At 35.3% G+C, this 15,692-nt stretch overlaps 1 protein-coding gene across 7 annotated transcripts in view; it reads right to left on the bottom strand.

Annotated features, from left to right (window-relative positions):
- Positions 1-15,692, bottom strand: part of LOC138705841 (DNA-dependent protein kinase catalytic subunit-like) — a 290,093-nt gene that overhangs the window by 18,155 nt on the left and 256,246 nt on the right. For all 7 annotated transcript variants that reach the window (XM_069834521.1, XM_069834522.1, XM_069834520.1 and 4 more), the window contains 3 exons: positions 13,511-14,009; positions 8,229-8,429; positions 7,019-7,125 (listed from right to left, as the gene is read on the bottom strand). In XM_069834521.1, the coding sequence (XP_069690622.1) occupies positions 7,019-7,125; positions 8,229-8,429; positions 13,511-14,009 (807 nt within the window). The remainder of the gene's footprint in view (positions 1-7,018; positions 7,126-8,228; positions 8,430-13,510; positions 14,010-15,692) is intronic.

The following is a 15,692-nucleotide window of genomic DNA, read 5'->3' as shown; positions in this document are numbered from 1 at the left end:
GAGTTGATAAATGAAAGTTCCATTGACTACTATTGAATAATAATAATTATTATTATAAGTATGATTATATTTTATAATGCTAAATATGAATTTCTGTTTAGAAAAATCTCAGCATTATGACCACCAGGTGACAATAATTACACGAATGTGTGTGTAGTCAACTGTACACAAAACCCCGAGGAGAATTCCGTATCATATAAGATTCTCTAATTCAGGTCCATGTATAAATTATATGTAAAGAAGCAATTGCTGCTGAAACATTTTATTATTTACTCACTGCATATTTTGAAATACTATTGACATCGGCTATAGTTAAAGAGCCAGTAACATAGAATCTAGAGATAATAGTAGCTGGTGAATTGGAACAAGTGGCCTATTTCTGTTTGTAGGATATTCAAATCTTACTTCAATTTCATGCCACGTTGAGATCGCACATTTTCTCAATATTAAATGGATAACAGCTCAGCATCGAAATAAGCGTCAGTAAGATAATCAGTTGACTTATAAAGATTATCTTCCCTATATTAATATTCCAAAATATCTTTTAAATTATATATTACCAGTCTTAAGGCCGGTTTCACAAAGCTTCATTAAGGTTTTAATGATTCATTAATGTATTTACTGGTTCATTAAATCATTTTTATATCTCACCAAGCATCTTTAGCCTAACGAACCAGTAAAACTATCATTAAATTTAGTGATAGAAATTTCCGTCTTTAAATTTTTAATTACCCAGGGGCCGGCAATCCTAATTAAGGTTTTCCATGGTTTCCTCAGTTATTTCCAGGCAAATGCCGGGATTGTACCTCTTGAAAGTCCGGCCATGGACGGCAATCCTTCACTTAATCCTTTCATATGTATGAGTGAATGCTGTGTAATATCTTAAATGTTTGTGTTGTATCGGAGGTGGCCCTGGCATAGAGCTGATCCCTCATCCGGGGAGGCCCTCCATGTCCTTGTGTGGTCAAAAAAGTATGTATGTGATCCATAGTAATTCCTCTCCCGAGAGGTCGTGGCCCTGTAAGGCCCGGATGGCGTGGGTCGTGTAAATGTACCTAGAAGGGAGAGGTTAAACTGAGAGAAAGAAAGAAAGAAAGAAAGAAATTTTTAATTATTCATTAGTTGCAATATAAAATGGCGGAACGTTTCGACGCAGAATTGTTCTATCTGGAACTGCTCGAAAATTAAGAGTCAAATGGAGATAATGTTAACCATTTAAAAACCGATCATTTTGAAAATTTGAATGACACAAAAATTCACAAAAGATACCGCATCACGAAGATCGTGGTACCGGTACTCAAAATTTTAGAAGAAACTGATCATAGGTTAGAATATCATAAAAACGACTGAGACAAAGCTGAAACAACTGAGTAACATACAACTGAGTTTTATTTTAAGACATGAAAGTGATTATTATAACTACATACCGGTACCTAAGAAATATTAGTAAATTAATACATAATGTGCATTCAAACATAACAAAACTTAATTGGTATATTAACTTTCATTTATTAGAATTATATTATAGCTAGCGATAAGATATGTTTGCACTGGCTTTAAAACAGAAGCGAAAGAGCTGGATTCTTGGAATTTATAATCGTTTTCTTTCCAATGGAAATTTAATTTTCCAGCAGGATAATCACCCCGCTTACACCGCCATAAACGTTCAAAGACGGTTCACGGAAAAGCATGAAAAAGAGGAGGATTGATAAATATCGAAACATCCCACCTCAAAATCCAGATCAGTTTTGGGATCAAGTTCTGGCTACCTGGGATGATTTCGCTAAGGACCAGAACTATTTCCGCGATCTGGTGGACTAAATGCCCCGAAAATGCCAGGCAGTGATAGACGCCGGTGGCATGTGGACAATGTATTAGATCCACATGTGTATTTCTTTTATTTTTCTTTAATTTGTTTGTTTATCTTTGTTTTATTTCGGGAAGAAAATTGATCTCCCAAGAGTTTTTTAAAATTCTCCTAGTGGAGTCAGAGTTGCGAAATAATTCGTTCCACTACACAAAATTTAAAAAATGAAGAAAGGTAACATGTATAAAAATTAGTTACGTTAAAAAAAGAAAAAGTTATCGCCGAGAATCGAACACGGGCCTCTGGGATGGCAAGCCAACTCGCTGCTGACTGCTCCATCCGGGAATCATGACGTAACCAGCGCGACGAGGCACATATAGCTGCACAGCTTGAAGTCTACGGAGACAGCGCACATGTAAACGTACTCGTGTAAATATTTTAATGTTCAGTACTAGTTAATGTTTCATTTGGACTGATTTACTGAAGCTTGGTGAAACCGGCCCATACTCTAAACATTCCTCAAAGAGAAACATTACATGTTATTTTCACAACTTTTGTCTGAACAGCTGTGGTGTTATCCGCCATGTTTAACTGTTTGTTAAATGAGTTAATGGCCTGAAATCCTACATTTAAAGTTAACAAACGGTTAAGAATCTGTTAAGCCAAACTGGTGTTGAACAAATGGAAAAACTGTATTTAACAAACTGTTGAAGGTTTAACAGTCGTTAAGTGTTCTAACAATACTTGGACAAACCGGCCATAAGAAATATAGCTAATTGTGCTGTATGCTTAATATCAGTGCACTCGTCTAAGGCCAATGCATACCACGTAAGACTTTTTATCATAGATCTTAATTGGTCTTCTATGTTGGAGCTCATTTCTGCTATTCTGGACACTATTGCAGTTCTTCCTAGGCTAAGTGTTTTAAATGAATTGATCATACTGGGACAAATCTCCTCTGCTACGGTTACAATTAAGTTTTTTGCAAATTCTCCATCTGAAAAGGGCTTGCTGTTTTCAGCTATCAGTTTCGCAGCTCAATAGCTAACACGCAGACTATTGATGGGTGAAATTCCCTGCTGGCCACGTGTTTTGCTACTATAGAAAGTCTCCTTTAGTTCGTGGAGTTTTCTTTTCTGTTGTGTACCTGACAGACAAGTACCATATTCTTGGGAATGGCTACTCCTGAAATGTCGGTTGATATTGTACTTTGATAGTGCATCAACGTTTTAGAACATATTAAACAATATGGTTTACCTTCATGAAGCACAAAAAATAATTTTTCCTCCCACTTGACGTAAAACAGAACACTGGACATGTTCAAGCAATGCCACAGATTGTTATTACACCAAATGCAATGATGCACGATGTGAATGATAGACTGCAGTCCGCGACTGCTGGCGTGCCCTCTACTTACGTCACATTGCGTGGAGGTGGTAAATGGAGGGGAATGCACCGCCATGCGCTAAAAAGAATGACTGTTCTAGAGCAAAGTTAAAAAGTAAAGGTGATAGTGCATCTTCTTTCTTTAGCCCACAGTGAATTGGAAAAGTTTCATATAGAAACTGGCATATACGGACTCTATTGTACATTTCACCAAGACACTTTTAATTAATCAAACTAGTTTCTTGGGAATACCAAATTCAACATTTATATCCCACATATAGTGAAAAAGCAGCTGTGGACTTAAAAGGAATTTTTTAATTCACGCGTAAAAAGTTGTTACCTCAACCTGTCACGAAACAAAAATAACTAGAGCTTTCTGTTTTCTGCAGCATCCGAAGTGCAATTCAGTAATTACAGTCCAGCAGACATTTCGATGTCAATTTCGATGTGATCCTCCTTCTGACAATAACATTCAGCAATGATATAACCTGTTCGAGACTATGGGGTGCCTGTGTAAGGGGAAGAGTACAGGATGACTGTGTATGTCAGATGAGAAAGTCGAAAGAATCAGAATGGCTTTTGTACACAGTCCTAAAAAAATATGTACGACAAGCCAGCCAAAGACTAGCAATACCACTGATGACAGTATGGAAGGTGTTAAGAAAGCAGATGCAAATGCAGTCATATCATATGGAGCTGGTACAGGTTCTGAAGTCTGCAAACCATGTGACGAACACTGAAATGTATAAGAGAGCAACGGCTGATAAATATTTCTAAGCAGTGTTCTTTTCAGTGATGTATCGACATTTTACCTTTTTGGTAAAGTGAATACATATAATGTCCCTATCTGGGGGATGGAGAATCCACAAGAAACACTGGAATACGAAAGGGACTCTCCAAAAGTTAACATTTTCTATGTAATTTCAGCATGACAAGTTTAGGAGCCTTCATTTATTTGTGGAAACACTGTTACAGGAATTCCATATTTTGATATGCTCCAGAATGACTCTTCCCTCAGCTGCAGGATGGACTGCAGAACATCATTTTAAAGCAAGATGGTGTACTACCCAGTAGCGGCTGGTGGTCAAAATGAGTGTGCTACAATTCCTATACGGCCTACTGTATACACTTATATGTATTTATCTTAATTTGAGACTCGCCTAGTGACGAAATATGAAATCCATACGACGTTCCTTCCTACTGCAGAACTTGTCAATTACCCTGGTGTTAAACCCTTCATCTTGGACATGATACTCTTTTCTATTGACAGTGTTGTAAGAGCAGTGAGGCGATCTTGGGACATAGTGTTCCTTAAAAACGTTTTTATGCGTTTTAAGCAAGAAAAACATCTTTCTGGCTCAGCAGTGGCCATTGGTGTTGTAACCAAAATATTTAACAACTTCGTTATTTCACAGAATGGATCCTGTGAATTGTTGGAGGCTATGTATCGTAACAATTGAACAGCTCCATCTATAGGCTATTCCGGAAGGCAGGTGTTCCGTATAGAACTCAAAGTTGTGTCTTTAACACTCTTTTGTTCAGTGCAGTATAGCTGTTGACAGCAACTTCAAGTTCACGTTCAGGAAAATTGGGCTATGCGAAAAATTGCCAAAAAATTTGCTGTTTAACAATTTTGTTGCGTCTAGATAGCTTAAAGACTGGAAACGGTGAGTAGTTTTCTGAATTATACGGTCAGTTTTCTGGGATTCCATTCTCCGTCACTTGCTGACTGGCTCAGGAGGAACCTCAAAACCAGGTAGACGGCAGCAGCAGTCGGACACTTGAATTACCAAATAGGCCTACATTGTATATAGTTCCGAGTTCTTCCACAAACAAGCATTCTTTCGTTACGCTTTACTTTTGCAATCTCCAAGTTGTGTTGTGCTGAAGCTGACTACAGCACTTCCCCGCGTAAAAATAGCCAATCAGGGCAGTGATTTCAGCTTCGGACATGCGCATTAATTGTCTACATTCTCATGTAGACTTTTGAGTAGCACATTGTACTCCCTGAGGCACCAAAGAGCTAAGACCGAAGAACTAAACACTCTATAACGAGTCATGGACATAACCACGGGAAATTGTCAAATGACAGATCAGATACTATGGTGGTATTGCAAATACATTATTTGAGCAAAAATTATCATTGTGCTGTAGCACTGTAGCACATAAGGACGGGCCATCCCTGGTACTACCTCATTTTCTTAACGAAGTACAGGAATGGCTGAATGAAGTTATTCCCCACCACAGAATCAGTCATCATGATGAGGAACGACACGGCTTTACTCCAATGGCCTCCAGAGTTCCCCAACCTCATGCCATGTGACTTCTTTCTCTGGAGATAAGTCAAAGATCGGTGTCACCATTGACTTAAAACGCAGAAATGTTCAGTGTATGGAAAGAACTCGACCACTGGTTGAATGTGTGCTGTGTACAAGGGGAGCTCACATTGAGAACTTGTAGTGTGTATTCTAAAAACTCAAAGACTTACTCTTTCATACCATGTATGGTTTATTATTTTACACCGCAGGTGACAGAAATTACTATATACAACCTTAAAACTCTGATATTGATTTATGTAAACCTCATACAATATACTACACAATTTATATCAAAATAACAATGAATGTTAATGAATACATGAAAACTCAATTGTAATGAAGTTAGTGACGATCTGCAATAGGCTTCAGTTTGTTAATTTTGCTTATCAACTCTGGAACAGAGAAGACTTTTTAGCGAAACTATTGTCATTTTCAGTACATAAGATTTTGTAACTCAAATATTATTGTTTCTCTTGATCTTCAGATTTGATGGCTATATGAGTGCCTTGGTGATAAATAACTCTTTAGTCTTGCATTCCACAGCTAAGTGTGAATAGGTCAACTGAAAAATTAGGTGACATTATAGACAGTAGTTCATCACCAATAATGCAGTTCTGTAACTAGTCAGGTTTCTACTTGTCTTTAACAAACAGACAGACGGAATGCCCAAAATCACATCTTCATCAGGGATGCTGATAACATGTATTTCCGCGAAAATCTCGAAATCGATTTTCTCCAGAATCACAATAATTTTTCTTTATACTTTGTATAATGAGCAAGTAAAAATAATAAAAGTAAATAATAAAACACGCATACACCTGCTATAATGAATAATGAAAGTACCATAACCAACAAATCAAACAAGATGTACTATGAAGTTGTTCGAAGCTTTAGTACCAGTACTGTTTAACAGTTACCTTCGATTCCTCTACCAACATATTATTATCCAATCTCATGGAACAAAAAGCAGGAGTGAAGTTTAATTTAAGAAATTGTATTATATCATGTTGCTTTTGACAAACAGAATCTGTAAGAGAAGAGAAAAGACTGTTTCCCATGAAATACACATGTGTACGTGTTATGCAAAGAGATTAAAGAAAATGAGTAAAAGGTTTAGAAAAACTGGATCTATATTGGGGGAAAAACTAAACAGGAAAAGATATGTAATCACTAAGAAGGAACTTAACGAGATTGATGCTAAACAACAAAATTCACTTAAAATTATCCAGCATATCCTTCACAAACTAAACAAATTTAAATGTAATGTAAGGGCAGAACTGCAGACTTCTACAAGATACAAATTGCTTACCAAGATATAAGCATATTCTCCTTTCTTGTGATCTTTCTATCTGTATGATGCGAATGTAAATGTATCAGAATTTTCTGATTCACTCTGTGCATTAATTTAGCCAAAAATTTAAAAATACTGGTAGTTCCTTAAATTCCTTAAACTTTAAATTATAATAGACCACACTGTACCGTCTATATCACATGTAGTACAACTTACTAATCATTTTTCTCATCTTGACTGAGGACGCTCAGAATTAGATCCTTGGCACCCTGAGTTCCATCAACCCACTGAATAATGCCAACGAAACTAGTAAATGGCACCACCTAAAAAGGGATACTGTATGTGAAAATGCAAGTACACACAATTACAGTATTTTATGGATACATTTTCAAAAGACAAGCCGAACTATATTTCAGGTATTCTGAAACACACGTAACAGCATTTATCGGCTATTCAAACTTATAACATTTAGAAAATAGAACGCAATTTCAGCTGAGCTGACACAGTATCATTATTAACACTTCTACTAATGATATTTACCTGTAAGCAAAATCATATTCTGAACACACGTATGCTAGCTTTAATATAATCATGTAGAGAGTATTCTGTAATGGCAACTTGGCTCCAGTATAGTAAAACTTCGATTATTGTTAATTCTTTCCCCAAAACTAACATTGTTACTGAAGCATTAGTAGTCAAATCATAACAGACTCATGTTATAACAACAATCCATTCTTAAAGACCTACTTATAAACGAATTTTTATAGGTCATTAACTTCAAACAAAATTATATATTACAAGAAATGTCGTCCTTTATACCCTCATTGAATTTTATTTAAATATTTAAGCCACTACTAATTTTGCCAAATGTTATTTTTGTGTATTTTATTAAAGACAAATCTAACCACTGCACAAGAAATTTAGTATTTGCAGGTTATATCCACAGTCCAATATTGCTATCTCGAAATAACTAATAACATTCGATTTCATTTCTAAACTAGTTTTATTTTTGGATCTCGCTACTATTTTCAGATTCGAAACACTTTTCTTTTGAGTCATTTTTCGTAAATGAAAATTACACCACTACGTCCATGAAGACTACGACCTTCACTGATAAATATAGCCTAATTCAACAGTCGACAAGCCACGCAATCCTTAACATTACAAAACATTTGAGATCAGACAAATGTTAGTCATACAGCAGGAATGTGCAATTATATGATCCAGAAAGGAAAACCTGATCGTAGAATTTTACCAGAAAAAAAGAAAAACGAAAAGAAAAGAAAAATAATAAATTCTACTGCTTTGAGTGTCATATATTGATGCCAGCTATACTCAAACATTTTTTATTTGTATACAACAATATATTCACAAACATTCTATTGTTTTTCCAGAGACAAATCAGCTATGAATGCACATCACTTACTTGGTAAGTTGTTATTGACAGACGTCTATGTCGACAGTTAGGATCCTGGTTCAAAATCTTATTCATCAGATTGAACAGTTGTTCGAGTCTCTGATCTTGGCGTAGATCTTCCCCATATTTGACCAAATATCTGTGTTCCTTTGCGTCACTTCCAAGAACTGTAATTCGCAAGGGAGATCTCAACGACTCCAGAGGTACAACCTTGAAAAATAAAAGAAATTCTATTCTATTCTATCCCGAACACATTAAAAGACTTAGCTGTTGCAGACAAAGAAATTGTAATAACACAAGACACTATGTAATTAGCAAAATCATATCAATTTTTTAATGTAATAAACATGCTGATTCTTCTAGTTAAATCTCTGGTTGGTATAGGTAATAAATGTCTTACAATTAACCTTCTGATTATTTCTCGTCAGAAATAAAGTAAAAGAAGGGCTCCAGTTTCGTAAACTTACAGCAAATAAATGAACTCTTCATCAATAAATTTTGGAAGTTTTCTGCCAAAAATTTTATTTATATAGCTTAAACCAACAAAATAATTACTACTCAGCTCACAGTAAAGACGAGTCTGATGTCACAGTAAGGTAACTGGAAACTAATATCACAGTAAGGTATTTATACACTACTTCACCACTTTTTCTGTCAGACAGACATGCTTGTGCATTAAGGTGGTCCTTAAGTTTGAACTTTCCAATTTTCTTTGGGACACCTCTTAAAGTTATTACATATAGTACAAATAAAAATCGTGTGAAGTTTGAAGTCGATCCGACAAAGTTAAATGGTGGCGCATCTTTCCTGAAGATTGGCAGCAGAGCACTTTTCCCGAATAGAGATTTTTATTAGAGGTTGAATTTACTACTTAGGGTTGTTTGTGTTTGGGTGCATGATTGAAGGGTGACAATTCAATTATCTTAAAAAAATATATATATAAAAAAAAAGAGATTTCCTGTTTACTCGACTAGAAGAAAAGTGTAGGCCTATTTAGATGAGTGAGATTAGATGAAGAGAATGCATATCGCATAGCTTTGAGTGAGAGGCTCCTATCCAAGAAGCGCCGATTGTGGCAAATATGTATTTGGTAATGCATTGTTACACTGTTGTACTGCTAAGATGGTGATGCAGATTGATATGATTCAACATTTATGATTAAAAAATAATAGGATGGAAACAATAAGTCTGATTCATTGTTTTTCTTAGGAGACGATGGGACACAAATAGTGGGTGCAAAATTGCCTTTTAATGGCCAGATTTTAAAAATACTGTTCTACAACATACATAAAGTAAAAACTGAACTTACGTTCTAGTGCTCATCTGGTTATGAAAGAAGTGAAAGTGTTTTGGGAGAAAGAACGAATTTCTACAAGAAAGCTTCAACACAATGTCGAAAAACTGGGAAGCATTGTATAAAGAATGGAAAGTGCTACAAAAGAGTTCTAAACGCAGATCTCAACTTCAAAAACAACGAGAGCAAATATTTCTGAAAAAACTAGATGATCTCTTCTATATTACACATGCTGATGCTCTTTAAATTATCACCATTGTAAAAGAACGTAAATTTCTTCTAAATCTAAACTAAAGAAAGAAAGGTAGATTCAATGAACTTGGCTTAGATATGATCACCATTCATTGGGATGAAAAAATGCTTCCGGCTGTTATCGGTAAGGACCAAATAGATAGGCTTTCAGTGATCTTAACTTCCGGTGCAATGAAACAATAGGGATATTTGTAATTGCTTCGGGTAGCAGACAACACCAAACTGATGCAATGTATCAATTACTATAAGAATGGAAAATCACTGACAACATATAAGCGCTCTATTTTGTTACAATGGCAGCTAACACAGGTCGTTTTCAAGGTGCTTGTGTGTTAGGTACTTGAACAGAAATTAGGGAGAGAGATATTCTCTATTTACCATGTAGGCATCATATCTCTCAAACTATTTTGAAGGACCAGTTATTCCAATTTTCAAGAAGTTCCAGGACAGTTGGTCTAAAATAAATACGTTTTAGTTGAAATTAAATATTGACACTATGAAATGATGAAGTCTAGAAGGAAATATAAAAAATTTATTATTCTGCAAACTGTATTCGAATATCGGCATCAATATTCAGACGTGAAGAAATCAACTTAATTTGAAGACTTTTAAGAACAATAGAAACATTAATAGTGAAGGATAACACAAAAAAATTACAAAAATTTCACTTCTGGTTGAATATAAAACTTACAAAAATGTTTAAAACTTTAATTCAAATGCGCCATGTCTTCCCAAGCCACCTATAAGGCTAAGGACCACCCTAGTACGCATACAGCTAGCAATCCAAGCGGCAAATAACTAACACTACTGGAAAACTCAGCTGTTTATAATATAGTGATATAGAAACGAAGATTTATTAGAAGAATGAGAGTTTCGAAGGGACTGTATTGTCCAGGCTTTAAATTGCAGCAGCAACAAAGAAAGAAACCCAGCATTGCATTTTTTTGCTTTCTAAAAATAATGTAATAATTTCACCTGTAAAAAATGCGTTATAAATATTCAGCAAGAGATCTTGCTAAAATAAAATACAAAATATTTGAGAGCAAATTGCCGTGCATGCACACTTCGAGAACAGCCAGTTTATGAATTCCAATACGAACTTATTAATTATAAGTGCTATAACTGAGAAGGATGGCTCAGGCGGTAATGTTTGAAATTAGTTTTCGGGAGATTCCGGGTTCGAACTCCGTAGCCAACCGATCTGAATGATTTTTTCACTCACTAAGCCAAATATCAGATTGAAAAATTACATACCATGATTTATCACTGCCTTAATCACCAATATCATACATATCAAAACAAAATCCAAATCAGTTAGGTACATGAACACAAGCGATCTATAACACACGAAAATAAAAACAGAATCCCAACAATACTCAACGGGCTACTGATATACCCAAAGATCCTACACATGTGATAAGACATTGATGTTAAAGCTTGTATAAACCAATGTTTATAAAAAGAATTAAACTGCTGTACTGACAGTATTCTTGGACGTCTGTCTATTCTATTTTTTCAGCTTAACATCGAAAACAAGGTCTTTCCTATCATTGCACTCTGTACTATATTTACATTTCCCAATTGCAACGTTGAAAACAAGGCTTTTATGAGTTCTTAAAAATCCTAAACTTTTGCTTTTCTGAAGTTCCAAAGGTCTCAGGTGTTGTTAAAAAGTATGAATTACAGTTTTTATCAATTATCGATAATATCACAGTATGGGTATTTAATTATTTTTTGCTGATGATTGTTGTATTGAATTTATTGTATAATAATGATATTTTTATTCTATTGATGCAACATTTTTTATTTTAAATAAAATCAGTGATATTAACCTTCTAATAAATAATTCATTAAACTTGTAATAATAGGGCCTGCAGTACAGTTACTGTAATTACAGGTTAAGTGGTATTTGGAATTAGTGCCAGTTCTCAAGTAAAATTCTGTGCTTTCCCTATTATTCCTTTACTTAAATATATCTAAATTTAGGATGTTAGACATGCAATAATGCGAGTCTTTTTATTTATAGTACATATTTTGTGATGTACAGTAAAATCCCTTGTAACCGGCACCCAAATAACCAGCAATACCAAAACAACGGCATTTTTGGCTGAATAAAAGAAAAAGTTTAAATCTGCCACATTACCACAGTCTGGGCCGTCAGTTTTTCCACATTAGGAAGTTCGCATGAACTTACATTTTCAATGTGGCTGCAAAACGGTATTTGTCGAATACAGGGGGGAGAGCCATTAATCCTTCCCATTGTAGGCTTTAAGGAACCAACCTGGACAAATACCCAATGTCCCATCCCTACCTTCCCGTGGTGCAGCTGTTAGTAAGCATAATTTTACAAGCTGAACTAAAGGGAGGGGCTACTCATCAATTAGCACTGGTCAGCTTGATGAGTTAATGACCGAATTTGGTATAATTTTCCTCTATTCAATACCTAATTCTCTCTTTACCCTTTCCTATCCAGTCCTCTGACTGAACTCTTACTTTCTTCGACCCCGACAGTATTAGAGCATTCGAGACCTAGGGGTTCATTTCACTTTCCTTCCTACCCTTCCTACTTTTCTGTTCCTATTGCTGACCTGCTATGGCACTAAAATCGTCCTCCAGTGGCTTAAGGATGGAAAGTTGGTGATCAACAAGATCTCCCAACTAGGTCCAGTGGACCTGTCAACCAACAGCAGGTGTGGTCCTCCAGACATTCTGGGGGTTGTGTGTGAATGAAGTAGCCACCAAAACGTTAAAATATGGTGTTCACTTAAATCGGCTACAACTTGCCATTTTCACTCTCAAAATCTGTGCTTCAGTGGCTGGCCATGATAATATCTTTGAAAAATATTGGAGTGCAAGAGGTCAAATGACTTTATCGTCAAACGCCTGGCATTAGAAAACAACAACAACAACAACATTTTCAATAAATATTCGAACATAAAATTAGTAGTGTGTTTTAATAAAGAAAATACACACAGTTTTTATGTGTATTGAATTATGTTCAGGTCGTCAGTGTTGCCACATTAGCAAGTTCGCACGAACTTTCGTTTTCAATAAATATTCGAACCTAAAATTATTGTATCATTTGTGTTGTGTGATGTGTTTTAATAAAGAAAATCCACATAACTTTTAGGTTTATTTAAACATGTTCGGGCTGTCAGTGTTGCTATATTAGGAAGTTCGCACAAACTTTCGTTTTCAGTGAATATAGAAACCTAAAATTAGTGTATTATTTGTGTTGTGTGATATGTTTTAATAAAGAAAATCCACACAGTTTTTATATTTATTTAGTTATGTTCGGGCTGTCAGTGTTGCCAGATTAGGGAGATCGCACAAACTTTAATTTTCAGTGAATATTCGAACCTAAAATTAGTGTATTATGTATTTGTGTTGTGTGATGTATTTTAATAAGGAAAATCCACACAGTTTTTTATTTATTCAGTTACGAGCAAGTTATAGAGAAATAAGCTTCATATGGCTGCAGTTTTAACATTTGGCACATGAAATACGAACTTTTTTTTTTATATACCAGTATTTATTCAATTATCCGGCAAAATCTCGTATCTGAAACTAGCCTGGTTTCTTTGGTGCCGGATAAGAGTGATTCTACTGTATTTATGTATTGATTTTTTTATTGTTATAGTTATTCGTCACTAGTCATGCTAGTGATGCTCAGCTAACATGTTGTCATAGTCCTATTAACACACAGTTTCCTTACTGTACTGTGCTGTGCTGTGCTAATACTTACATTCTGTCCAAACCCCACTATCTTTATGTGGTGCTGCAATAGAGGTTTGCTCTCTCCTGTGTATTGGCCAGGTATCTCCAGTTCCACACATCCATGACTCCCAGCTTGGAATTCACTCAGCCATGGACTGTAATCTTTTAGTTGTTGAGAAGCCTTTATCTTTCTCATCATTTTTTCTAGGTCACTTTTGATGCTTTCTAGGTCTTTCAATGATTTATCACGAGACTTCACATTTGGCTTCATTTTCTCCAGTTGTTTTTGGAATGTTTTGACGCTTTCAAAAGCAGATCCATGTACTCTCTTCCTAGTATCTGGAAATATCTCCTCCATCATTGTATCAAATAGTTGACTCACAACGTTGAAGTTTGGCTTTCCAACATTTAAGGATTTCGTAAGTTTTACAACGAAATAGTAGAGCATATTACATGGTAGGGCAAGACAAGAAAATGCTCTGAGGAATGTGTCAACCAGCGGATTAGAGAATAAGATACTTTCCAACCTGTGAAATATAAAAGTAATCCATAAATGGTAACTGAAAGACAAATAATGTTAAGAAAGATTAAAGGGACTTAAAAAATAAAAAATACAGAATAATTGTGTATAATCTAACTCATCAAAACAGTTACGTATAAATGAAAATTTGAATTTAAAAATTAGTCCTGAATGGTAGTGGAGAGGTCACATGTAACAAAACAATGTCTGTACACATATTTATACCATTAAATATTTTCTAGACACAGCTTGCTGTTTCAGATTTGTATACACATTTTACATTAATCCATAGTAAATCACAGCAAAATGGTTTAACAACAAGTATATCGTCCCTCCTCTGGCAAACTAGCGAAAGTGACAAATTAGCGACCCTGCTTGCCAGAGGAGGGACGATATTATCTATGGTTTTTTTTCTATTTTAGCTTTCATTTGTTAAGTCATGCGTTGTTTAAAGCATTATGAAATGTTATATACAGAATTAACCATAAATTAATAAGAGTTAGTTTCAGATTTTCGTCTTGTTCTATCCCGTGTTCTGAGGAAATAAATTAATTAAATTTTTGTTTGAATTTATTTTTGACTTGATACACATTCAGGATAAAAAAATACTACTTAATAAGAATATTTTAGTATTCAGTAGGACTATGTAAGATTTACATAATACAGAGTGGGTTAAACCTAAGTTACTGGTATTCTTATCGAGCCACACGAGGCTGCCATGTGGCAAGTAGTGCACTATGTTTTCCTAATTTCTTGTTTGCTTTAGCCTAGTAAAGGGCACAATGCGTGGATTTGCATTATCAGCTGTTGTACTAAGCTGGCAATACAATCCTGATGAAACTTTAAATTGTCAATCTCGGTTAGTTGTCTAAAATGCATTGAGAATTGCATATTTTTAATCATGGTATTTTTTTAGTAGGTTATTTTATGACGCTTTATCAATATCTTTGGTTATTTAGCGTCTAAATGAGATGAAGGTGATAATGCCAATGAAATGAGTCCGGGGTCCAGCACCGAAAGTTACCCAGCATTTGCTCATATTGGGTTGAGGGAAAACCCCAGAAAAAACCCCAACCAGGAAACTTGTCCCGACTGGGAATCGAACCCAGGCCACCTGGTTTCGCGGTTAGACGTTCTAACCATTACTTCACAGGTGTGGACTTAACCATGGTTAGACACACAGTACAGCAATGCATTTTCCTCATTGAAATATATCTACTGAAGAAGAAATCGTATGAGTTGTGTTTACTCAAGTTCTGATGATGTTTTTGAGGCTATACAACCAACGAAACAGTGCACTGTTAAATTATTTAATAGGTGTCCAGAAACAGGTTGCGTTCTCAATAAGAAGAAACTGTCTGAAGCGTGCTCTAATGAATTGAACACTTGAAAATACTCTATACAAGTGAGGAAAATGAGCTGTAGTACTGTGTATCTAACTATGATTAACAATACATATTTCTCGATACAGTTCAGACAACTGACTGCACTGAGACAAAGGAACCTCGTGGTTTGGTACGAATGCCAGTAGATTTGACTCCATAGTATTCAAACAAATTTCTACTTTCTCGTTTCTAGATACAAAAAGTATAGTTACAAAATACTGTAATGCTGCAATTTTGTAACACACCATGATGTAAATGAACAAATTATGGACCAATTATCACAATCTGAGGGCACGGTTTATTCC

Source organism: Periplaneta americana, chromosome 9, assembly GCF_040183065.1.
Source record: "Periplaneta americana isolate PAMFEO1 chromosome 9, P.americana_PAMFEO1_priV1, whole genome shotgun sequence".
Classification (NCBI taxonomy): domain Eukaryota; kingdom Metazoa; phylum Arthropoda; class Insecta; order Blattodea; family Blattidae; genus Periplaneta; species Periplaneta americana.
Note: the sequence above shows the minus strand (reverse complement) of the source record. Positions and strands in the feature narration are given on the sequence as shown.